The 21621-nt window shown below is 43.7% G+C and overlaps 4 protein-coding genes across 7 annotated transcripts in view; 3 read left to right on the forward strand and 1 right to left on the reverse strand.

Moving 5' to 3' along the window:
* The window catches only part of LOC122620522 (protein tipE), a 41558-nt gene extending 40482 nt beyond the window's left edge, over positions 1 to 1076 (reverse strand). For 2 of the 4 annotated variants that reach the window (XR_006326136.1, XR_006326137.1), the window contains exons 1-2: positions 859 to 1076; positions 770 to 799 (exon numbers count right to left, since the gene is read on the reverse strand). The gene's annotated coding sequence lies outside the window, so the exon portion shown is untranslated. Of the gene's footprint in view, positions 1 to 758; positions 800 to 858 lie in introns of all 4 variants that reach the window. The other 2 variants (XR_006326138.1, XR_006326135.1) reach the window with 1 other exon arrangement.
* A 422-nt stretch (positions 1077 to 1498) lies between these two features.
* On the forward strand, positions 1499 to 2175 carry LOC122618946. The gene is made up of 2 exons (XM_043795540.1): positions 1499 to 1903; positions 1963 to 2175. The coding sequence occupies exons 1-2, from the start codon at positions 1541 to 1543 to the stop codon at positions 2173 to 2175; spliced, it is 576 nt and encodes a 191-aa protein (XP_043651475.1). The 5' UTR covers positions 1499 to 1540.
* Positions 2176 to 7954: 5779 nt separating this feature from the next.
* Positions 7955 to 8643, forward strand: LOC122622006. The gene has a single exon (XM_043800094.1). It carries the CDS (start codon positions 8433 to 8435, stop codon positions 8640 to 8642), a length of 210 nt encoding a protein of 69 aa, XP_043656029.1. The 5' UTR covers positions 7955 to 8432; the 3' UTR covers position 8643.
* A 50-nt stretch (positions 8644 to 8693) lies between these two features.
* Positions 8694 to 21621, forward strand: part of LOC122622004 (zinc finger protein 395) — a 120322-nt gene continuing 107394 nt past the window's right edge. The window contains exon 1 of the mRNA XM_043800090.1: positions 8694 to 9545. Within this exon, the coding sequence (XP_043656025.1) occupies positions 8994 to 9545 (552 nt within the window). The 5' untranslated portion in view covers positions 8694 to 8993. The remainder of the gene's footprint in view (positions 9546 to 21621) is intronic.

Below are 21621 nucleotides of genomic sequence, written 5' to 3' on the forward strand. Positions count from 1 at the left end.
TGTGTTTCCTGCTGCTGCCGCGGGTGTTGGCGACGATCGCGACGGAAGCCAGTTGACTTCCCAAATATTTGCTGCTCCTTGCAGAACGGCTACGCTGTCCCCTCAAGCTTGCCCCTCCAGATCCACAGCTCCGCACTGATATAAACCAAATACTTCCCGATGGCACTTATTCAATTTCAACTTTACTAAAACAGCAGGTTTGGCTTGGACACAGTTAACCTTTCTCCACGCTTGCCCAAAAGGAAAATGGAAGACCAGGACGCCGGAAAAGTGGCGGTAAGCCTCTACGAGAAAGTGGGTGAAATGGACACCGTTGACGCTAGCCACTGTTACTCTCTCGCATCAATTCGTCTATGATTCTTTCTTACCCTATCTTATCTTAGCGGCGACACAGTTCCTAAAACTTAATCTGACCAACAGATGGCGCTAGGAAGTATCTTTTATCTTACGAGCAAGCGCTACAATTTATTACAATGTTGTCACATACAATATTCATGTTGCTGTACTAAAATCAAATAATGCTACCAATGCTCCGACATATATATATATTATATAATATTATATTATATATTGAATATTTTTCTTATCAAAGTACTTATGCCCACTTGTCTATGTTAGCGTGAGCAAAGAATCTCGATATTCAATATGGGATCTACCGTCATTATTCAAACCTTGGTTGAATTATCTGATCACAGTGGACATACCAATTCGAAAATGTGCCATTATTGTTATTAGTGGAATGTAATATATGTACATACATTTGACTTACTCAAAGAATCTCCAGCCGCACATCGATATCCTATAAGAAAAAGTTAAATTCTGAATCATCAATAGTCATATATAATATTATATACATACGTTCCTGATAACATCGCTATCTGTTGAACAAAAGAACTTAGTATTAAAGGTTGTAAGCATTCTAAATCATCACTTGCATGCTGGATAGCCATCAATAGTTTTTATTGGGTGCAAAATGGTAGACTTCATTAGTTTTTTAATATTCACTATTTTTTCATTATTTTCCACTTTTATTATTTTGTTTCCTAATTTTATTGAGTTTGTACTTCTGTTCTTGAGTAGAGCAATAAGTATACTGAGTCAGTTTAAAGATTGCATTGCCTTGTTGAAAACCGCTAATAATTCCTGTTGAGATAATTATAGCTGATAAACGAGTATCAGATAGTTTTTTAGAGTTATCGTTTTTTCGATAGTTTTCGTAGAGTGAAAGCTGTAAACTGTAATCAAACGACTTAATTTATTGGTCCCAAGTGCATTCATACGATGAAAAGAAAATTGCAGTAACAGCACAATCTAATCTTTTTTATAGAGTCCATCTGGTCATGTCGGAGAAACTTAATCTATTTAATAGGCGTTCGCTATCTTCGATAAGCGATTTCCTTATATTAATAATAATAATTATATTTTTCAGAAGTTGGTTTTAATCTTTTTCATCATGCCTGGTCTGATACCTGGCATACCATGTTTACCAATAGGGCGCCTTTGTGGCTGCCAGTTCTCCGATCAGGAAGGAATTGGCTCTATGAAAGCAGACTGTCAGAATAGTCATGACATTGATTTCGAGTGTCTGTCTCGGCAGCCGTTTAAGTCCTTGGATCTATCACACAATGGATTTCTGAACTGGCCAGAGGAATTGATTTCACGTGGATGGGAGAACATTCTCTACCTGGATCTCTCATTCAACAACATTTCCAACTTGTCCAGTTGCATATACAAGGCAATGCCACGTCTGATGAGTGTGAATCTGACTTATAACAGCATCAACAAAATGTCCTGTGACGCATGCCGTAAACCTTTCGTCGATTTGGATCACAACAACCTGAAGGATTGGCAAAATTATTGCAGTACTTGCAATTCGAACATCATAAAAGGATTCAATGAACAGGTTAGACGCTATTTGATAAAATAATCGTATGTAATTTTTAAACATAACCGTCATTCCAGTCGAATTTGGCCGAACTGCAGTCCATTGATTGCATTTTGAATGCTTCCGATAAACCGAAACCAGTGACGTCGCGGGCCCAGAAGGAAACTGACCAAAAGAACGACAAACTAATTTGTTCGATCGGTATTATTTGTCTTATTCTATTCGTTATTGGCAACCTTATGATCATGAATAAGATTAAGTGTAGTTATGTTATGTTTTTTTGTCTGTGATTGCTACATTCCACTTGCAATGTTTAAACAGCAAAACTTTTATAAGTTTGTTTAAAAGATCTATTTTATGCATATAACATTAATTATCTACATGAAACCATAATGAGAAATTTATACTTTCATTTGTACACCTAATGCAATTGTTTTATACAACAAATTGTTATTCTAATGTCTTTGGTTAAATGATATTTTATGTAAGCTGTCGTGTAAAATGTAGAAATGTAATAGCAAGCAAAGACACAAACCATGCAAAATTGTAGAATCAGTTAAATGTAAGCCCCCGAAATTCACACATATTAAAAATAATATTAATGTAAACTGCTGCCAATCTAGCTCATTTATAAATGTATATTTTTATTCGTATACAACATATATAAAATAAAATTTAAATCAAATGTGTTGTTTAAATTATGTATGCACTTAACTTTGGTCGTTGCTAACCATTTTTGTGGACTACCTTAATATTAACCACTGAAGATTGGCCTACAAATTCTAGATTTTGCACAAGATAAATTCACTCCCTGGTAAATTCATTGCCTGACACAGATTTCGCCACCCAAAAACTTGAAAGTAGGTCAGCAAGTGACGTGGCTGGCTGGCTGACCCATTTGCGACCTGAAGTTTGCCTAGTTGCAAGTTGCAAAGTTGCCAAGGTTGGTTGGTGGCGTCTTTGGCCTGATTTTGGGCCTGGGTTCCTGCAGCCAGGGGGTAGTTCCATTTGAATGCCTCTTGTTTACTCGATGGAACTCTGCCTGCAAACGGCAAAATCAACAGTTTGGCTCGGACAGCTGGTTGCAGCCTCCCCTTTTCTACTTCTACACTTTGCTACTCCTCATCCTTTCTCCCTCCGATCCCTTCTCCATCGCAACTCCATCGAACGCAACCCAATCGAGATATACCCCGTAGGCCCCTCAATCGCCAGGCCCAACCCAATTTCATTCGAGGCATTTATTTGTCTATTGCTGCGTATCGGTGTTTGCCTAGTGCCCATATTTGTGTATTGTCCAAACAAAAGTCTTGCATCTGAGCAGCCAAACAATGAAAACTGTTGTCTGCTTTTCACCAGAATTTATGACCCAATGTCAACAGCACGCACAGTTTCCATGTTGGAGGCGCAGCTCCTCCTTTTCTCCTTTCCTCCTTTCCTCCGTGATCTGCGATCTGCGATCTTGGATTCCCCATTCCTGGCTTCTCGATTGAATCGTTCAGCGGTGAAATCGGCACGGCCAAGGAAAGTTGCTGTCAGGTGGCCACTTGACCCCAGCCAACTCCACACGGGGCTCCCAACTCCAAAGCCCCAAATGCACATGGACAAAATGCAGCTATACTTAATTCAGAATACTTAATTGATTAATTAATTCATCAAACAGATACAAAAAAGCGGGAACTTAAAGAATGCTCTGCACTGCATTCAGTGGTAAGCTTTCACATATTTGCATCAGCATAAAAAGTTTAAAAATTGATAACTAATGAACGAAATTGAGGCAGTTTTTCTCGCCGTGTGAAACCGGTTGTCAAAAGTCTATCAGTCCGTGGCGATGCTTTTTTGTCATTCACATGTCCAGACTGCACATGACATAAATTTGTATCTGCAGCTGATTGTGAGTCGTGTAATAGCAGTATCTGCGCTCATCTTGTCTACAATTTATGCTTCCTGCCAGCCCAATACCAATCCCAATACCATCACCAATCCGCATCCCAAACCCAAAGCGCCATCGCCGTCCACTTTCATGTCCGTGCTGACATGTTCACATCAATCACACGACCCTGTTGGCCGTTGGTTACTTGATTTTCCATTCCGTACAAACGAATCTCCCCTCGCGACCTGCTGGATGTCAAAACCAACTGAAAATAGAAGCAGATACTTTGCCAGCGAGCGGGTAAACATTCTAATGATCGCAGCACGCAACCAGCAAGCAGCAACTCCAAATGTCAAGGCCTTCGGCTTGGAGTGGGAGTTCCAAGTCGAAGACAGAGCTGGTGTCCAAGCATATGCACTATATGCTAACTGCGAGTCAAGGGCGATTTTCCGCCATCTGCGATTTGTTTGCTTTGTGTGCGAGAGCTTTATGTTTGGCCACTCACATTTTTGATGGACAACTCGACGCGGCGTCGGTGGCATGTCCACATCAACATATATGTCCATGTCCATGTCCATGTCCAGGCTCATGTCCACATCCACATCCACGTCCAAGTCCAAGTTCGCAGTCATGACAGCACATTTGCCGTAGTTTGACATGTTCCCTCACAACTTTGGGGGTGTAGCCAAGCGACTCTAATTAGTGAGTGCCCTGCGATGGGGTTGATGGCGTACTGATGTGATAACGAACGGAAATTTGGCATAATTGGGATAGGCTAACAGCATTTCAAGGGTTGTAAGAAAAGTCATCCACATCCGATATGACCACTTAAGCCGATCCGATACAGTGTCGTTAATTTGCATACAGCTTGCACTTTCTCTACGTCATCACAGCATCAGTGGCAACTGCCCTCCACTGTCCCTTCCTCACTCCTCGCTCCTCAGTCCGTCGATCGGGGTAATTTCAAGCTGATTTCTTGGCAACAAAGGCCGTCCATTGTGGGGACCTATATGTACCTTCGGCGAAGGCGATGGCGATGGCGATACCTAGGCATCAGCGTAATTGAATGGAACGGCATGGAATGACATACATATTTTGAAAATCCGGTTTCGAAGGCGATCAAATCAAATCCACACTTATACACACAAGATTGCGCATATCTACGGGTGTGAGCATGTGATAAAGGAGGGAATGAAACTACACTCGAGATTATAATTGGGAAAAGTCACATGATATCAATTGAGTCAATAATTATTTATTTTATGAATTTCCAGCATAATTTTCTGTTATAATAGTTAACCATTTGTATGTTGTACTATTTTAGCCGAAGTTATTCCATAAACAACTCCATCTTTTCTGAATTGCATATGATATTTATGAATGCTAAGTTGCCGTTCTTGTTTGGAGTGTTGGCAATAAAAGCGGCGCCCTGCCAAATCCATCGGCTATAAAAACACTGACAAAAAAGGGTTAAACTCATAGTTACAACTTTACAAAGCAAACCCAAAAATCCGGTTTAATTTTCATAAAATTCGAATAAAATCTGAAAAATGGTAGTTGGCCAGGGGGGATGGGGAAGGGGTAGCGGGTTCGGGTGTCGCGGATACATATACTCTCAAGTGCAACAGCTGCCAAGAAGTTTTTGCTGTTGGAGCGAGTCCAATCAGAACGGCCAGCGAATTGGGGACGCTGTTAGCTAACAGTCGATTCCCGTTCTAATTGCGCTCTCTTACGGCGCGCTCTTACATGGCTCTCTCTTTGGCGTTTGACCTATTTTCCAGTTTTAGGTAATGTGTCAATGCGACTGTGTGCGTGCATCTGTGTATCTGTGTGTGCATGTTTTCCGTTTTCTGTATCCAACTATCGCCATCTCGCTCCGTCTAACGCCTATGCTTTGTTTTGGTTTTGCCTCTTGCCTTTTGCCTTTTCCTTCGCTCGCTCGCTGCCTTTGCTGTTTTGGTGTTGTAATCCGTGGATTGCATTCACATTCACATTTACATTTACATTCACTTTGTTGTTTTCTTTTCGTAACTGCGTATTTGTTGTAGCTCTGGTAACGCTCTGTTGATTTGTTTTCATGTTGTTGCTGTTGTTGCGTTGTTGGCATTGTGGTTGTTGTTGCTGCTGCTGCGGAATTTCCACTGGAGAAATGATTAATTGAATTTACCAGATAGTTCATCTTTGCACTTGGCCGCCACTCCTCTTCATCTGCTGCTGCTTCTCCTTCTTCTTCGATTCCGGTTGAAAGGGGGAAGAAATCAGCAATCATCGCTTACCCATATCAAATATCAAAATACCAGTCGAACCAGCTGAAACTTCGCAGGATTACGATTTTCCAATAGCATACCAGTTTGAATACAAGTAAATTCAATCAACTGGCACCCGCCGCATAATTATGTATGAAAAGGAGCCGGTGCTTTTTTTCTCTGTGTAGCCCAACGCAGATAAGACCCACATAAGTTTTTCCTTCGCCTGTAATCAGTTGAATATTCGACTTGATAAGAGCTGTAAGCAGTATTTCCGCACTATCTCGCAAGGTCTTCCGTCCATCCTCCATTTTTTTGACTTTTATTTCGGTTTTTTGGTTGACTTAACAATCGCACTGATGGAGTGGGAAATACGCAGTGCATTTTCCCCGATTTCCCACTCCGTTCGCAAATGACGTCTTCAATAATGCTGGCGGCATGAAAATCCCCAGAAAATCCACCCCGAAAACGGAGCGGAAAACGCAGAAACGTCGAAACTCCAGAACAATAACTACGCAAATCTTGGCCCCGTGGCGTTCTGGATCTCCCATGGATGTGATGGTTATTGGAGTTGAAGATTGGAACGCCCATCCCCGCAATAAACGAACCCCGCCCCCTTCCTATGGCCCCTTCCATCGCCCTTCGACACTTGCTGACGTTGCCGGAGAATGCCTACAGAGGTCATTCCAAAGGCAACAACAATGCTCGGCCCGCAGAGAGCCCAAAAATACCAGAAAACCTCCAAACACATATATCCACATCCACATCCATCGGTAGCACAGCAACATATTCACATCTACAGCGCCAGCATGGAATTGATGTAAACAAAATCGAATGAATTTCAAAGCACATAACAGCTGTGAGTCGCTCGCACACAGTTGGAAAACAGTCACGCACACACACGAGCACACACACGCACAGCCAACACAGCACTCTCTTTAACTGTTAAATTCTGTGACGTTATCGTTAAACCGGCCGGCTCTTTTCCGCTGCCCTACGCTAACATTTATAGAGCATTTGCGACTTTCTATACGGGTAGTCGCAATACAATACTTCTAGCTTGCAAGATATAATTGAAAACCATTTACAACTTTAATTTTGTTTGATTGGCAATTTTTTATAGATTAATGGAAAGCTTGCAAGAATAGAACATCTTTTAAGGGCTGTTAGGACAAACGCCTTAGAGTAGGCCATATGATTTTTGGTAATAGCGGGGCTAGATCCTTGATGTATGCAATACTTGTAGTCTAGGCATCAAAACTGCCGGGATCTATTAAGGTTCGAAGAGGATCCAAGAGCAGTGTGGCCCCACTCCGTTTTCCGCTCTCTCTCTCTCTCTCTCTCTCTCTCGTTTGTTTTGGGGCTGATGTTCGCTGTTCAACAGCTGTTTTCGCAACATTGTTGCTGCGTCGCCTCCAACAGCTGTTATCGCTCTGTTGTTATTGATAAACCAGAGCGAGTCGCGCTCACACACGCACATTTATGATGCGCGTATGCGTTGACAAGTGCTCTGTAGATTGGTTTTGTTTTCATAACTGCGTAGTATTTTATGCTGCTCTTATTTTCAATGCTGTCCCCATGTTTTATGCTCCAACCATTCACTGATGGCGTCATAGTTATTTTGTTGCTAAACTACTGCGCACTTAGATAGCATAATTATATGATTTGCCACTGTTTTGGATACTCTGTTAGCCGTGGAAATTGCAGTTTTCCTCTAACATTTTTATGCTGCGGGGAGGCCCAACACACTCGCACACATGTGTTTTATTTTGCTTTTCCGAGCGCAGGTAGATGCCATAGAAACACGGCCATACACACAAACATAAATAAGAGAGAGTCGGAGAGGGAGAGCGCGCCTCTGTGTGCGTGTGTGTGTGTGGGTAACTGTAACTGCTGGCCGTTTGCTTTTCGTTTCGTTTTTCGTGCGCTCGCCTCAGTCTCTGATAGCCAACTCTCGGGAGCAGACCGATAAGCGCTTTTCGGGCCATTCCGCCAAACCAAAACAACTGAAAAATAGCCAACAGCCAAGTGAAAAGCCAAGCAAACTAAGTAGAAGCCAAAAACCCAAGATAAACGGGCCCACTTCTGGTGTTCCGTTTAGTTTATTGGGCGATTTTCAAAGCAAAACAGCCACATGCACAAAAGCGAAAAGGGCAGAAAATAAAAACCTAAAAGTCAAAACAAATCAGTGCAGCAGCCGCCAATTGCATCGCATCGCATATTGCTCTCTGTGTTGTGCCAGTGTGTGTGCCAGTATAAGTGTGTGTATGTTCATATATGTGTGTGCTTGTGAGCTGGCAAGAAAACTGAGAGAAAAGTGAAAAGTAACGACCGGCAAAAGCGCGAACAACGAAAAACGAAAAACAAATCAACTTTCCCCCGCAGGAAGCTCGAACTGCAAGCTGACGTTACAAGCGGTCAAAATTGGATTATGCTTAGGCACAAACGCAACTGCCACGCCATTCAGACGCCCAGCGACGCCGAGCATGTGAAGTTAAAGCCGCATTTCCATCCGCCCCAGTGGCTCCTGTACCGCGTCACCTTCTCTCTGGAGCTGTACCACAAGAATATCATCAAGAAACTGCCCAGTCTTGGCCAATTTCACGTTTACCGGCTGACCAAGAACGTCTGCCAGACTTAAGTAATTAGCCACCAAAATTAATCCCATTAATCCGCAATAAACTCCAACTCCAATTCAAAAAAAAAGACAAAGTGCGTTTAATAACCAAACAACAAGTGTAACTAATTGGGAAGCAGTGTGCAACAAATATTCACAAAATCAAAATACTCAAGTGCAATACAAAAAAAAGCAAAAGTGTTTAAAGTGCAAAGAGAAAATGTGGCCACCCATTTAGGCCAAGTTCAAGTTCTAAGTTCAAACAAACAGACGTAAAAAAAAAAGACTAGCAAATCCAGCGCAGCAAATCCAAAGCGCTGGTAACCAAAATAGCCCCCCCACCAATCCGGAAAGTAGAATAACCGAACGTACAAAATGTCCACCGGCCGCCGTTTGGCCAAGCGCTCCATCATCGGCACCAAGGTGTGCGCCAAGGGTCCGGATGGCCTCTGGTACTCCGGCACCATATCCGACGTGAAAACGCCGCCCTCGTACATGGGACCGCTCTCCCCGCCGCCGCCGCCCACATTTCTGGCGCCCGGCGAGGCCCAGCTGAACGCCGATACGCGCTACCTGGTCCGTTTCGATTTCAAGACCGCCGTCGAGTCCCCAGCCGCGACCACGTCGTCCACGGCCTCGTCCACATCGTCCACATCCTCCACAGATCCGTCGGTCATCGTGGAAACGCGTCGCGCTGCCAACGTACACATCAGTCCCGCTCAGGCACTGCGTCGCAGCGCCATGATCAAGGAGTTCCGCGAATCGGATCTGATTGGACCCGGATTCCGGTCCATCATGGACACCGAGCTGCAGCCCGGCCAGCGGGTCTACTTCACCTACAACGGACGCGAGCAGAGCGGCGATGTTGTCAAGCACGACGCCACCAAGGACGAGGTGATTGTCAAGATCACAACAGTTGGAAATGAGGTGAGTCCTATTAGTCATACTTACTTGTTACCTCCTAATGGTTATTTTGAATCTGCAAGAAACTCTTTTTGTTTGAATATGCGAAGTGCGAGTTTCTGCATCCTTTAGATACTTTTTGTGGGGGTTGAGCTGTCCACTGCAGCCGAGAAAGACGTCTTCATCATCGCCAGCAGCATCGTCATCATCGTCCACATTATCACGAACATCATCAGCTTTGTGGGGCGGTGGAAAGTGTGTCAAGGTTGACTTGGCCACACCGCAGCATGCCCCTCCCCTTTTCGGGGGCGCAGCAGCATACACATGTACATAGATACACACCATGTATCTATGCGCCTATGTACTCGGGTATTCGGAGCATATATTTACTCGCACCCCAGTGTACAGTACCGTGCGATATGGCACTATATGTATATATATATATACATAGTGTACATATATAGTGTGTGTATGTGCAATCGCGTTCTATGTGCAACTATGCAGCGACTGAACAAAAAAGAGAAAAGCACAAAAAATACTTGTCGAGGGTCGCATTCCGCTTTTTGGCACGTAATTGGGTTACGCTCTGGGTTTGGCCTTCTTGCTCGTGCGTTGCGATATAGAGAACCCCTCTCGATTGAGGGCCAGTTCGAGCCCCCGAGATTAGATTGACCAGAAACTGAAGCGGCTTCAGATTTAATTACGTATCTTCGATGCACAGCAACAGCGCAAAATGTGTGGCACTTTTATGTTGCGCTTAATTCCCAAAGACCCTTTGATCCCATGCTATAATGGAAGCACTGAAATAACTACGAAATTCCGTATTGAATATCCCGGCTAAAATGCAATAGTTTATAAACTTTATTGCTTGGCCTTTATTACACATCTACATATGCCGCTCAGTTGATCCCACACACATGATCTAGCTAATCCTCCAGCCACAGCCCCTTTGCCATTACGTCACTCGAATCGTTGAACTGCTCAACGGCTAGGCAAACACAAACAACATTTAATAAATAAAAGCGGCGAAAAATAATTCAAGAGTGAAACATCATCGGTTGGGGCATTTATAGAATCGCCCCCGAATCCAAACGCTCAAGCCCGAAAAAACAATCCCAATGACGACGATGCTTTCCTACGGATGAGATGTTGATGTTGATGATGAGATCGTGTCGTAATGAAAATTTGTTTAGAATTCGGTTTCGTGAAAGAATTCCGATGGTGGAACAAACACCCACGATAAAAAAGCGAAAAAGGGTAATGTAAATTGTGGGGAAACAATTGCAATGAATGCGCTACGAAATTCAGGGCTAAATAGAGATATATGGCTAGATGTTTCTACGCTTTACAGCTAATTATATAGATTAATTCTACGGACTGCGGCCGCGCCTTAGCAACCACAACAACATCAACCGGCTGATGGAAACAGACAGCGATACCCAGCAAGTGAGAGAGAGAGAGAGAGAGAGACAGAGCAGAAAAAAGATCAGATGAACTTTTCGAATTGCGTCATAAGTCAGACATATAGATGGCAAAGATACAAAGATAGTTAGATACATGAGCGGAACACATGCATCTGTGGGATACACGCTCCCACAGATACAAATACCAATACCAATGCCAACGCGGTTTGCCGGCTGACTGCGCTGCGCTGCGCTGCGGCGGGAAAGAGATGCAACAGCCGGCTTCGAGCTGTGCTCCGTCCCTTTCGCGCCATCTCTTCCTCGCGCCATCTCTGTCGCTCCACCTACGGCTCTCCCTCCTTGCAGTTTCCACTGCTGGTTGTTTTTGTTTTTGCCGGCCCGTTGTTTTTTCCCTCTCTCGACTAATAATCGCTTAGAACATTTGTAATTGTTGCATGCGAATGACGCGATACACCGGAAGAAATAGTAGCTTTACACGATGCTTACATATGCCACATATGCGATTAATGTTCTTATCGGAACTTATTGTATTCCATCCCATCGATGGGCATAGCGTCTTCATAGCTTATCAGCTCCAAAGTGATGTTACACTATCAACTGTTTATGGTTTTCCAACCGTGTACCCGTACATTCCGAGATACAGATACAGATACAGATGCAGATACCGATACGTGCTGCTCAATGCCAAGTCAGCTGCGCATATCTTTTCCGTGTGGCGACGAGTCGATAAATTTGTCAGAGCTAGCTGGCTGCCAGATGTGTGGGCTTGTCCCCAGCCCGAAGTCGGCCCATTGTGCCCAGTATCCAGTGCTCAGCATTCGGTATTCACTTCGGTTCAGTATCTAGTATCTGGTATATGGTATATGGTATCTGGTATCCAGCAGATACAGATACCCGTGCTGTGACCCGATCGAGTTTTATGCGCTGCCCAAAAGGGGAAAACACTGAAAATGTATCTATCTCAGCTTGTTTGGTTCGCTCGCCTGGCTTTTACGATCGGTGACGGGGCTGAAAAGCCTCGCAATCAGAATCAGAATCGGTATTGGAATCGGTATTGGCATTGGAATCGGAATCTTTTGGCATAATCAGCTATGGTAATGTGAGTCGTAGGAAAACGTGCTTACTTACAAGCTCCAACTCTTATGACCTCATCATTCGGCAATCATGCCACAAATTTGAAAATAACTAGAAATGTGAAGAGCTCAAGTTCGTCGCTGCTATGTTGTAAGTCAATCAACAATTGGTTTTTTTGTTTGCTGTGTTTTTTTTTTCTTCCCTTTTTTCGTTTGCTGCTTTTGTAATCGAAAAAACTCAACTGACGGTTGGGGGTGGGGAAATTTGTTACATCTATCAATAGTTGTCCTCGCTGGCATGTGATGGTCACGTGTGTGTGTGTGTGTGTGTGTGCGAGTGTTTGTTTGGCTCCAACCGAAATTTGTTTTTCGGTTCAACTTCAGCAGTTGCCTTTGTTTTCGGCTGTTTTTTTTTGCTTTTGTTTGAGTCGGAAACGTGAGGCAATTAATTCTAAGGTTATTTCAAACGAGAAACTTGTTGCACGCATTTCCATCGCCATCGCCATCGCCATCGCCATCGTCATCTCCATTTTCATTTACATTTCCACGTCCATTTCCAGTCGCATTTCAATTACGATGACGTATAATGGCCGAGCCATGAATCAAGTGTCCAGCAGCAGCAGCAGCAGCAGGAGCAGCAGCGCATATAATTTGCAAGCTCATTTAATGGAGGCCAGGCAGCTTGGAGGCCAAGAATTAAGCTCAGCTGCCGGCCAAAATGTCGGGTGTAATTTGTCAAGAGTCCGGGACTAAAGACGGGTAGCCCACTCCGATTTGTGTTGGCACTTCCGCCCAGGGTAATTTGTAGTTTTTACCCTCGTTATCTCCCGTTCTACCTGTGTTTTGCATTTAAAACGAAATTCGTTTTAATGGCATTGAAATTGACATTGCCAAGTGATTTTTTCTATATGTACATATGTATGTATGCACGCACGCAAGTGCTGCTGCTCCCATTTCTCCAACTCACTTTTTACTTTCATTGCGGGCCCAAAAAAACCAAAAAAAGAAAGAAAAATAAAAGAAGCAGAAAGCAAATGTATTTAACCGTGTTCTGGCCTCTCACTTTTCGGCAGCGACCCATTTTGTTGGCCCGGCCAAAAGCGCATTTCGGCCAGCTGGTAGCAGCTCATTTGTAACTACCGCTCGCTTCCCAAAATCAATCAAGTTTCTCGGGGGTTTTTGCCCGGATCTTTAGCAGTTGTAAGCTGATAATTGGATTTGGCCAGAAACTTTCCACACTCTGTGAGTGTTTGTTTTCATAAATCCATTAACCCGGCGATCGTTTATCAAGGGTCTTGATCAGCTGAGCCATTTGAGCCTGGATGTTCCGAGTCCTGGCTGGGCATGTCTGCGCCTGCTTCCATATCCTATGTCTCTATCCCCTGCAGGACTACCCGCTGTTCGACCATGTCTCTGGCCATCGAAATCGGCTAACGACCTGCCCAGGGATATCCTCTAACCACTCACACTCCCGTTCCGCCCGTCTACCCGTCTCTCTTTTCGGTGCATTGCTATGGTTTTATGATACCGGCAAAAACATAAATTCCCCTTTTTGTTCCTTTTGCCTGCATGCCGTTTTTCGGTTTTTTGTTTGACCAAACTCGCTGGGCGGGGGAAAAAAACAGAGTGCCAGGCCACTTGAGTAAGAACCCCGTGTTTTGGGTTTTGGGTTTTCGGTATTTGGATTTTCGGTTCTGGAAACTCTGGACATGGATGGCATGGTCGCTCATATTGATATTGGTCTGGGTGCCTGGGTGCCGCACTCTAATGACTAATCGACCTTGCCGGCTACTACTCGTAGATCTTGCAGGTAGAAAGTCGCTGCTTTTTGGCAATTTATGATGCCCGACAACAAATAATGCTGCACTCCAATTGGAAGCTATAAATCCGAGGGAGTAAAACGTTTGCCCTTTGTGTCGTTTCTTTATATTCTGTTTTGGGGGTCTTTGCTGCTTCGGTGACCTTTTTGCAGGTTGAACGACTTGTCCTTTGGCTGGTTTTGGATTACCAGTGGTCTTGATCTGCTGTCATAGCGTTAATTTCTTTCATGACTCACAAATGAGAGCAATCAAAAGGGAATAGCGATTGCCAAACGAAAAATCGAAACGACTTTCAAAAAATGCCTATAGCTTGTTTCGGTTTCAGTTTCGTTGGAGTTTGTTATTTTTATTTTTTTTTTGATTTCAAAGCAGCGCCTTTTAGCTTTTTCAAGCGGCCTTTCAGCACAAGCACAACCAGATATTCACACAGACACGAACAAACCTATACACGTGAACACCTGATTTTTCGACTATGTCTGGGTGAGTCTGGCGTTTTGGGTACATGCCACCTTGGTATGTGGGTCAGTTTGAAATGGGGTTTTGATTAACGCTGAAAGAAAGACAGCGCGCAGCAAGAAAATAACAAAAAAAAAGAGAATCCGATCCCAAGTGTTTTAGCTTAAGTTTTGTGGGAAAAATGGCACAAGCATTCAGATAAAACGATATCGCACCAGTATCAACTGGTATTTGCCTTTAACTTTAAACCAAGACTGCAGTTTTTAGTTATCTACCCACCCGGAAGGCGATTTTGTTGCTTTGATGAGCGTCATAAAACGTTGGCCAAAATAGACTTGATTTGGATGGCGGAACAGCTTCAAGGGCTGTATACTCAAAGTCCAGTTTGAATAAAAAATAAAAAGCGAGAGCTTTAATTATTGATCTTCGATCATTTTTTGCGCAGTATCTTATTCACACGAAAGTAGGTTACGAATCGGTTTTTCTCGTCTTTTTTTATGTGCGTTATAAGGCTTTATTTGCTTGGCTTTATTATGACTTAATTTAAAAGTGAAAGCGATGAAGTTGAATTTTTGGTGATTAAGTAAGGCATAGAGGGTTTTCCCCAACAACAAAGAAAGACACCAAAAAAAAAAAAACAATTCAAAATAGGCAGAAAGAGATGCGCAAAGTGTGAAAATGTGTTCGCCCAGCAGAAAGTACAACACTCAGATACAGATACAGATACAAATACAGATACGGATACAGAGACGACAAACTTGCAGATACTCGGGCGCAATGGTATGGGTGAGTGAGTGGGCGGGGGGAGTCGTGTGCGTGTCGTGGTCTCGTGTGCGTGCCACAGAACGTAAACAAAAATACGAATGTAAAGAGGAGCCGGAAAGTGCGAGATAAACAGAAAACAGCTGTACACACCAGTTAGGCGGCCAGAGCGAGATGGCACTAAAGAAGCCCAAAGCAAACCCGTTTCTTATTAACAACAGTTACGCACTTTACGCACGCTCAGTTTGCCGGTGTGTGCGTGTGTGTGTGTGTTTGTGTGTGGGACTCTCTTTTTTATAAGCACACTCTTTGTTGTTGTTGTTGATTATTCGCTTTGAAGAAAAACCGGCTCTTTGGGTTCGGTTTCCATTTGATTCTGTCAGCGGAAGCACGCACACTTGCAGACAAACACACTAACGCACGCACACACACACACACACACACACACACACACACGTACACAAAGGAGAAGAAGCCACGCATGAAAATTGCTTTTCATGTGGCACAGCAAAGCCGAAAAATGTATAAAATAAAATAAGATGTCAACGTCACCGGTTTGCGCCGAGCAAACACACTCACACACACACACACACGCAACCAGAATTCAGCACCCTCCCCCCCCACCCATTTAGCACCCCCCTCTGGGTTCACCCTTAACCGCTTTTCCATTTTCCCCCCTTTTTTATCACAATTTTGATTTTGTTTTGCGCCCATTTCGCTTCTCTGCGTTTTCCCTTGCCTTTTTTTTTGTTTTTTGTTGCTCTCCGTAATGCGAGGCCATTGTCACTCTTCCTGGGGGGCAAAGTGGGCGGCGGGTGGAGGGCAGTGGGTGGTGGGCGGTGAGCGATGGGAGGGGACTTTCGTCTAGGGCACTGAGAACAACTGCTTCCGGTATTTGGGTCACATGAAATTTAATCAAATTAAAATGTTTCGTCGCTTTTGCTGGCTTTTCTTCTTCTCGTTGGCAAAGTAAGGGGTGAAGTAAGGGGTGTGGTTGGGGGTGCCTTTGCATTCCATTGCCATTGAGCTGCAACAATTTCCCCTGCACCAGCAAACTAGCAACCAAATTGATTGTAATTTGAAACAAAACAATGAGTTCACGGATAAATAACGGGGGCAGTAAACACGAGTCGAACTGATTTTATTAAAGAGCTATCATTTATTCATTTGATACGCTTGCTCAATGAGCGGCGATAATTTAGGTATCATTTAGAAGATAATTAGTACAAATAAAGAGATTATTGACAACGAATCAATTGTGGTCAGTTGTGTCAAAATGTGTAATTATATATTTATTATAAAAGCACAAGCATCAAACAAGATTTATCAATAAAATACATCAAACAAGATTTATCAATACTATAAAATGGCGTTGGAAAACTAAAATGTACATAAATGGGGTCTATGTGCTGGTTGGTTTGTGTGTGGCAGCAGCGGGCAGTTGAGTTGATTTTCACAAATTTGTTGCCACTATCCGCCAATCCTGCCCCACAGCCGCCGCTTCACACCCCCACCCCCCGCAACCCCTTTGGCGCTGATGTGCAATTGACAGCAGCAACTTGCACCCGGGGGGAATCAACGGCAGCTGCCGGGCTGAAGTCGCAGCTCAAGTGGCAGGCACATTTCAAAGCTGGAAATCCCTGAAAAGCAAGGCGATAGTAAATCTTGCACGCTTATCGTATGCGGCTTATCACGAACGTACGGACGGACAGACGGACGGACATACGGACATACGGACAGACAGACGGACGGACGGACGAGTTCTCCTCGGATGGTCAATTGAATCCCCCAGTTGGTGGATTGTGTGGAGCATGGAGATGCATTGCAAGTCCACTGTTATGAAAGTTGATTTGGGGGATAATTGCGTGAGAGGAAAAAAGAGTTGTGTGGTAACGGCCACCAAAGCCACTTAAGTTACGATGTATATTCAAGTTTTGATTGCTTTTAACAGCTTAGGATTTAATAACATGATAATATTATCAGGTATTTTATTAAACGCAAGCAAATTATTTATTAATATTGGTTTATTTTATCTAAGGAGTTTATTCATATTAAATCCCTGAAATTATGGTTTTCATGAGTAAATATATATTTTTAGCACAGCAAATGAAATTATTTTTGGACTGTGCTTTAATCCACATCTAAATCACAGCTAAATACCAACATAATACCGGTGGCTGGCAAAATCAAAGTCGAAAACTTCACACTTTCTACCGCTGAGCCGTCGCCTGTGGCCACTTTCTACCGCATTTCGAATGCAGCGTCTGCCAGACTCTCATTCACTCATTCACTCAGTCGGTCAGTCAATCTGTCAATCCACCGGCCGGCTGGACCGCCAAAGTTTACAAAAAAACACGAAACTTACGCACTCGGGGGAAGCGAGAAAGAGAGAGAAGCGGGGTGGGGGTGAGATGGCGCCAAAAACAAAATGGCAGCCTCCCAAGCTCCGAAAAACTACAACGCAATATGGTCGCCATTTTGTTTTCTCACCGTTATGTTGGGCCCTATGCTCCCTCTCCCTTTCTGTGCTTCTGTCTGTCTCTGTGTGTGTGTGTCTGTATTTCGTATGTATTTGTATGTATTTGGATTCGTTGGTTTTTTTGTTTATGTCGAGGCTTCTTCTTTTCATTTTTCCCTCGGTCGCGTAGGCGCGATGGCGACGTCATCGCCCAAAACCTCGCCTCCCCCCGAAAACCCAACACATTTGGTCTCTATTTTCGTTTATTTACATTTCGAAAGCTACACCGCCAAGCGAATGGAATGGCGGGAGGGGGGAGAAAAAGAAGAAGCTTTTGAGCCGACACCCGGCCGATGTCTTCACGCGTTTTCGATGCCAATCATGCGTAAATTACGCGATTAAATTAACTTGAATGAGTTTCGTGCAGCATGCAAAACAACCCAAAATGGGAGGCCCATTTTCTCCCTTTGGGGTGGGTACTGTACCTAAATCGGATACACCAGATAGATTGGGGAAAATACAGCACACAAAACGAGATTTATTAATAGATAAAAGGCAAAGTCAAAAGTTTAAAGAACAAACCAATATTATACTGGGAAAGAAATTGGGATACATTTTTAGCAACTACATTGACCACATTTATTTACAAGCAATGCAAATATGGAAAATTGATTTCCCTCTGTAGTCAAAGGTAAACAATAAATGGTTTTAATGTGCCCACCCTTCCATTTCGCATCACCAAACCCTCCTTTGTCTTGACTTTAACAGTTTTCACCTCACATAACAATCAAATTCGCTTCATTGGCTTTGCTTTTGTCTGGCTCGCTGGCATTCCTCTTACATTTTGGCCATCTAAATTCCAGGGGGGGAGTGGTGGGCGTTGACAGGGGCGTCCGTCGCAAGGGGGATGACCCACTAATGGAGATTCCCTGTATCGAGTACGCCCCTGGCCAGTGACAATGCTACCGCTTCACTGCCATCTGCTACGCAATTTGTGTCGTCATCATTGCTCACTGCGTATACGTAATGTCGTTGCTGCTCGCGCTTGTTTGTTTGCTTACGTAGCAGTTTACCCGGCGAGTGCTTTGCTTATCACACTTTCGAAAAGGCCGCATTCATTTGACCCTGCTTTATTTGCCTCGCCTTTCGCATTGTACTCGCCTCTGGATTATCCGCGCGAGTTCCATTGCAGTGCCGTATTTACGAGGCGATTAGTTGCCAAATGTCCCAAGGCCCTGCCTCTCGGCCATTTCGATGGGTGTTATTAGCCCACGACGACTCCTTCCACCTTCCACTTTCCACATTTTCACTTACTCGTGGGCGGATGGGCGGCTGGGCTGAGGGGCGTTTTTGTGTGGGCCATAAACACTGCCTACGACGTCACGGGATAAATATAGAACACTCACTCCGCCGGGGCATTAGTCACTTGGGGTTGCTTGCGATGACGTCGTCGTTTCGCCGGTTCGCCGGTTCGCCATTTCGTCGTTTGCCATTCAGATATTAATTGAAGCAATGCACAAATTCCTCGAGCACTTGCCATAACAGTTACTTTTTTGCCAAATAGTTTCTTTTTGGCCACAAACGAAGCAAAAAAAAAGATGTGCGCATAGCAATTGCGAATGTGGCTGGCTAATGAAAAACAGGACAGTAATACCATTGGCATTTTCTTGACAATTTTTCTCCTATTCTGCGCTACAATGAAGACTCGTAAAATTTTATCGCCTCGAATAAAATTTAATTGAAACAGGAAACTCTCGCATAAATTCCCAGATCCGTATTGAGACATGAATGACATAAAGGGTCGGCAAGGAATCCTTTGCTCGAAATCCTTCGAAACCAATCCCAATCGAAAAGGGGGTTAGTTTATGTACGCATGTATGTACATATGTAACATACATATGAACATGGGAAATGCAACTGGATATGCTCAATAATATGTGCATATAAAGTGTATAAAGTATAGGGGAGCATAGCAGCATAGCTGCTGCTGCTGAAATGTGAAACGCAGCCAAGTTGATTGTACGATATTAGGGTATGGGGTAAGCCCCACGCTGTGATATCATTTATTGTCCCCAATTCTTTGGCTGTGGGTAATAGTGTTACACATGTGTGTTTGGCTGCTCACCGATCGATGTGCTTGGTCATCCAATGTTTTATCATCGGCGTGTTGATCATCTTACGGAGAACTCCATATTACTCATGGCGCCTCAACTCCACTCCATTACGATAGTATGCTATGCTGAGTTGTGACTCATTATGCATAAATGAGCCTTGGAATTATTAGTGGCATAATAATACCCCTGCCGACCTATTTTCGCTTCTACTTGGTTCTGCATTTTTGTACGCATTCTCCCGTTGCTTCTACATTTTCCTTTTCAGATTCTTTCTTTTTGGTTTTGGTTTTTATTTTGTATTTTGTTTATACGCCCATTTGGGTTATTCAACTTTCGGGAACGAGTGCCGTTGATCCCGTTCGAGTATTTCGACTGTTTGGGTCGCAGTGTGTTTTTGTGTTTTGTGTTTTGTGTATTTTGTTTTCGGTTCTCGGTTCATTTCGGCAGGGGAACAAACGCATTTACATATTATCGATGCCGCTGCCGCTGCCTCCTTCGCCCGCCGAGCGCGTTTTAAATCGCCCCGTAATTGTGCTGTTTAAATCGCTTGGCATTCCAGCTGCACTCTTTGGCACTTGTCTCCCTTCCACTTCTTCGCTTTGATTGCCGATTATGAAATTATGTAATAATTTGTGAGTCGCATAAACCGATTGCAGTTGAGCCTTGAGTAGATTTTGATTGGAGTGTGCAGCAATTTGACGTTTTTCTCTGCATAATTTGACACTTACCTTTGAACAGAAAACTATTTCATAAATTTTTACTATTGTTGAGAATTTGTGATATACCTTGAATTGAAACATCAAGTGCTTGGTGGGAATTTTCTTGTATAAATTTAATCCATTTATCCACTTTTTATGTTAATAAATTTTGGGAACCAGACAAGTGGAGGAATCCTAGTCTTTCTGTGAAATCTCACCCTCCGAGGGTTCAAAATGTCTTGCTATCTCTCTCGCACGCCATATGCCCGTCTCTTTCGGCGAGCAGCTGCAGCAACAGGTGATCCTTTGCGTTGCTTTATTATTATTATGTTTTTTGTCGGCTCTGCGGCAGAGTTGTGTCTGCCTGTTGCCCTCGCCAGATTTTGATGAAGGTCAACAAAGTTGGTGGTGGTGGCTGCTCTCAACGTGAGGCAAACGAACTCGCTCCTTGTGCCTCTGTCTCTGTCTCCCCCTCTCCCTCTAACGCAATCGTGCTGTCTCGCTCTCTCTGTCTGCGGGTTTTTGGTTCCTTTTTAGTTTGTTGCTGTGTGTGTGTGCGTGGTGGCGTCCAGCGAAGCCTAAAAATCGTAATTTGAATCCAATCTTGAGCTGTGGAATTCTTTCGAAACCCATTCCAAACGTAAAATACCAAAAAGTACGAGTAGCCGGCCATCAAAACAGAAACCATACGAGTGTAAGACTAAGAAAATGGGGAAGAAGTCTATTAAATGGTAAAACCGTCATAAAAAGTCAAACCCAGATGCGTGTCAGATTTAATTTAACTATAGGCTCTCGTCATTTCGTCATAGGTCCAAAAATATGCCGGTCTTTCGGTCAGCAAACTCGGCTGAGAAAACGAAGAACAACAACCAAAAAAAAATAAATAAATACCCAAATAACTATGAGACAATGACTCGACTGGGAAGCAATTTGAGTCTCGTTTTGGTTGCCGGGTGCTTCCCAGGTTTGTTGACCATCCATCGTCGATTTGGCCAATGACGAAATACCCGGCCGGTTGTTTCTTGGGAAGCTGTCAGCTGGCGGTGATTGTAACTCCATCATCTATTAGCTTTCTGTTTACAATGCCCGAAGGCAGAAGGGGGTGGAAAAAGATCAAAGCTGTGTGGAGGGGGGTGGCATAGATTGATTAATCAATGTTTTTAGGGGGTGGCGATCCTATAGGCCCTATTTGACCCAGTTGCTGGAACAAAACGAAATGTTTCACTCGGCTGGCAGGCGAAATGGGTCAAATGGTTCGATGCCGGCGGGCCAAACTTGTTGTTATGGCCAAAAAC

Source organism: Drosophila teissieri, chromosome 3R (genome assembly GCF_016746235.2).
Source record: "Drosophila teissieri strain GT53w chromosome 3R, Prin_Dtei_1.1, whole genome shotgun sequence".
In the NCBI taxonomy this organism is placed as follows: domain Eukaryota; kingdom Metazoa; phylum Arthropoda; class Insecta; order Diptera; family Drosophilidae; genus Drosophila; species Drosophila teissieri.

What these genes read in the sequence shown, in the direction of transcription:
- LOC122618946 (XM_043795540.1), top strand. Translation starts at nt 1,541, where the DNA reads ATGAAAGCAGACTGTCAGAATAGTCATGACATTGATTTCGAGTGTCTG. An exon ending in TAAAAGGATTCAATGAACAG is followed by an intron (nt 1,904 to 1,962) that starts GTTAGACGCTAT and finishes CCGTCATTCCAG; the next exon opens with TCGAATTTGGCCGAACTGCA.
- LOC122622006 (XM_043800094.1), top strand. Translation starts at nt 8,433, where the DNA reads ATGCTTAGGCACAAACGCAACTGCCACGCCATTCAGACGCCCAGCGAC.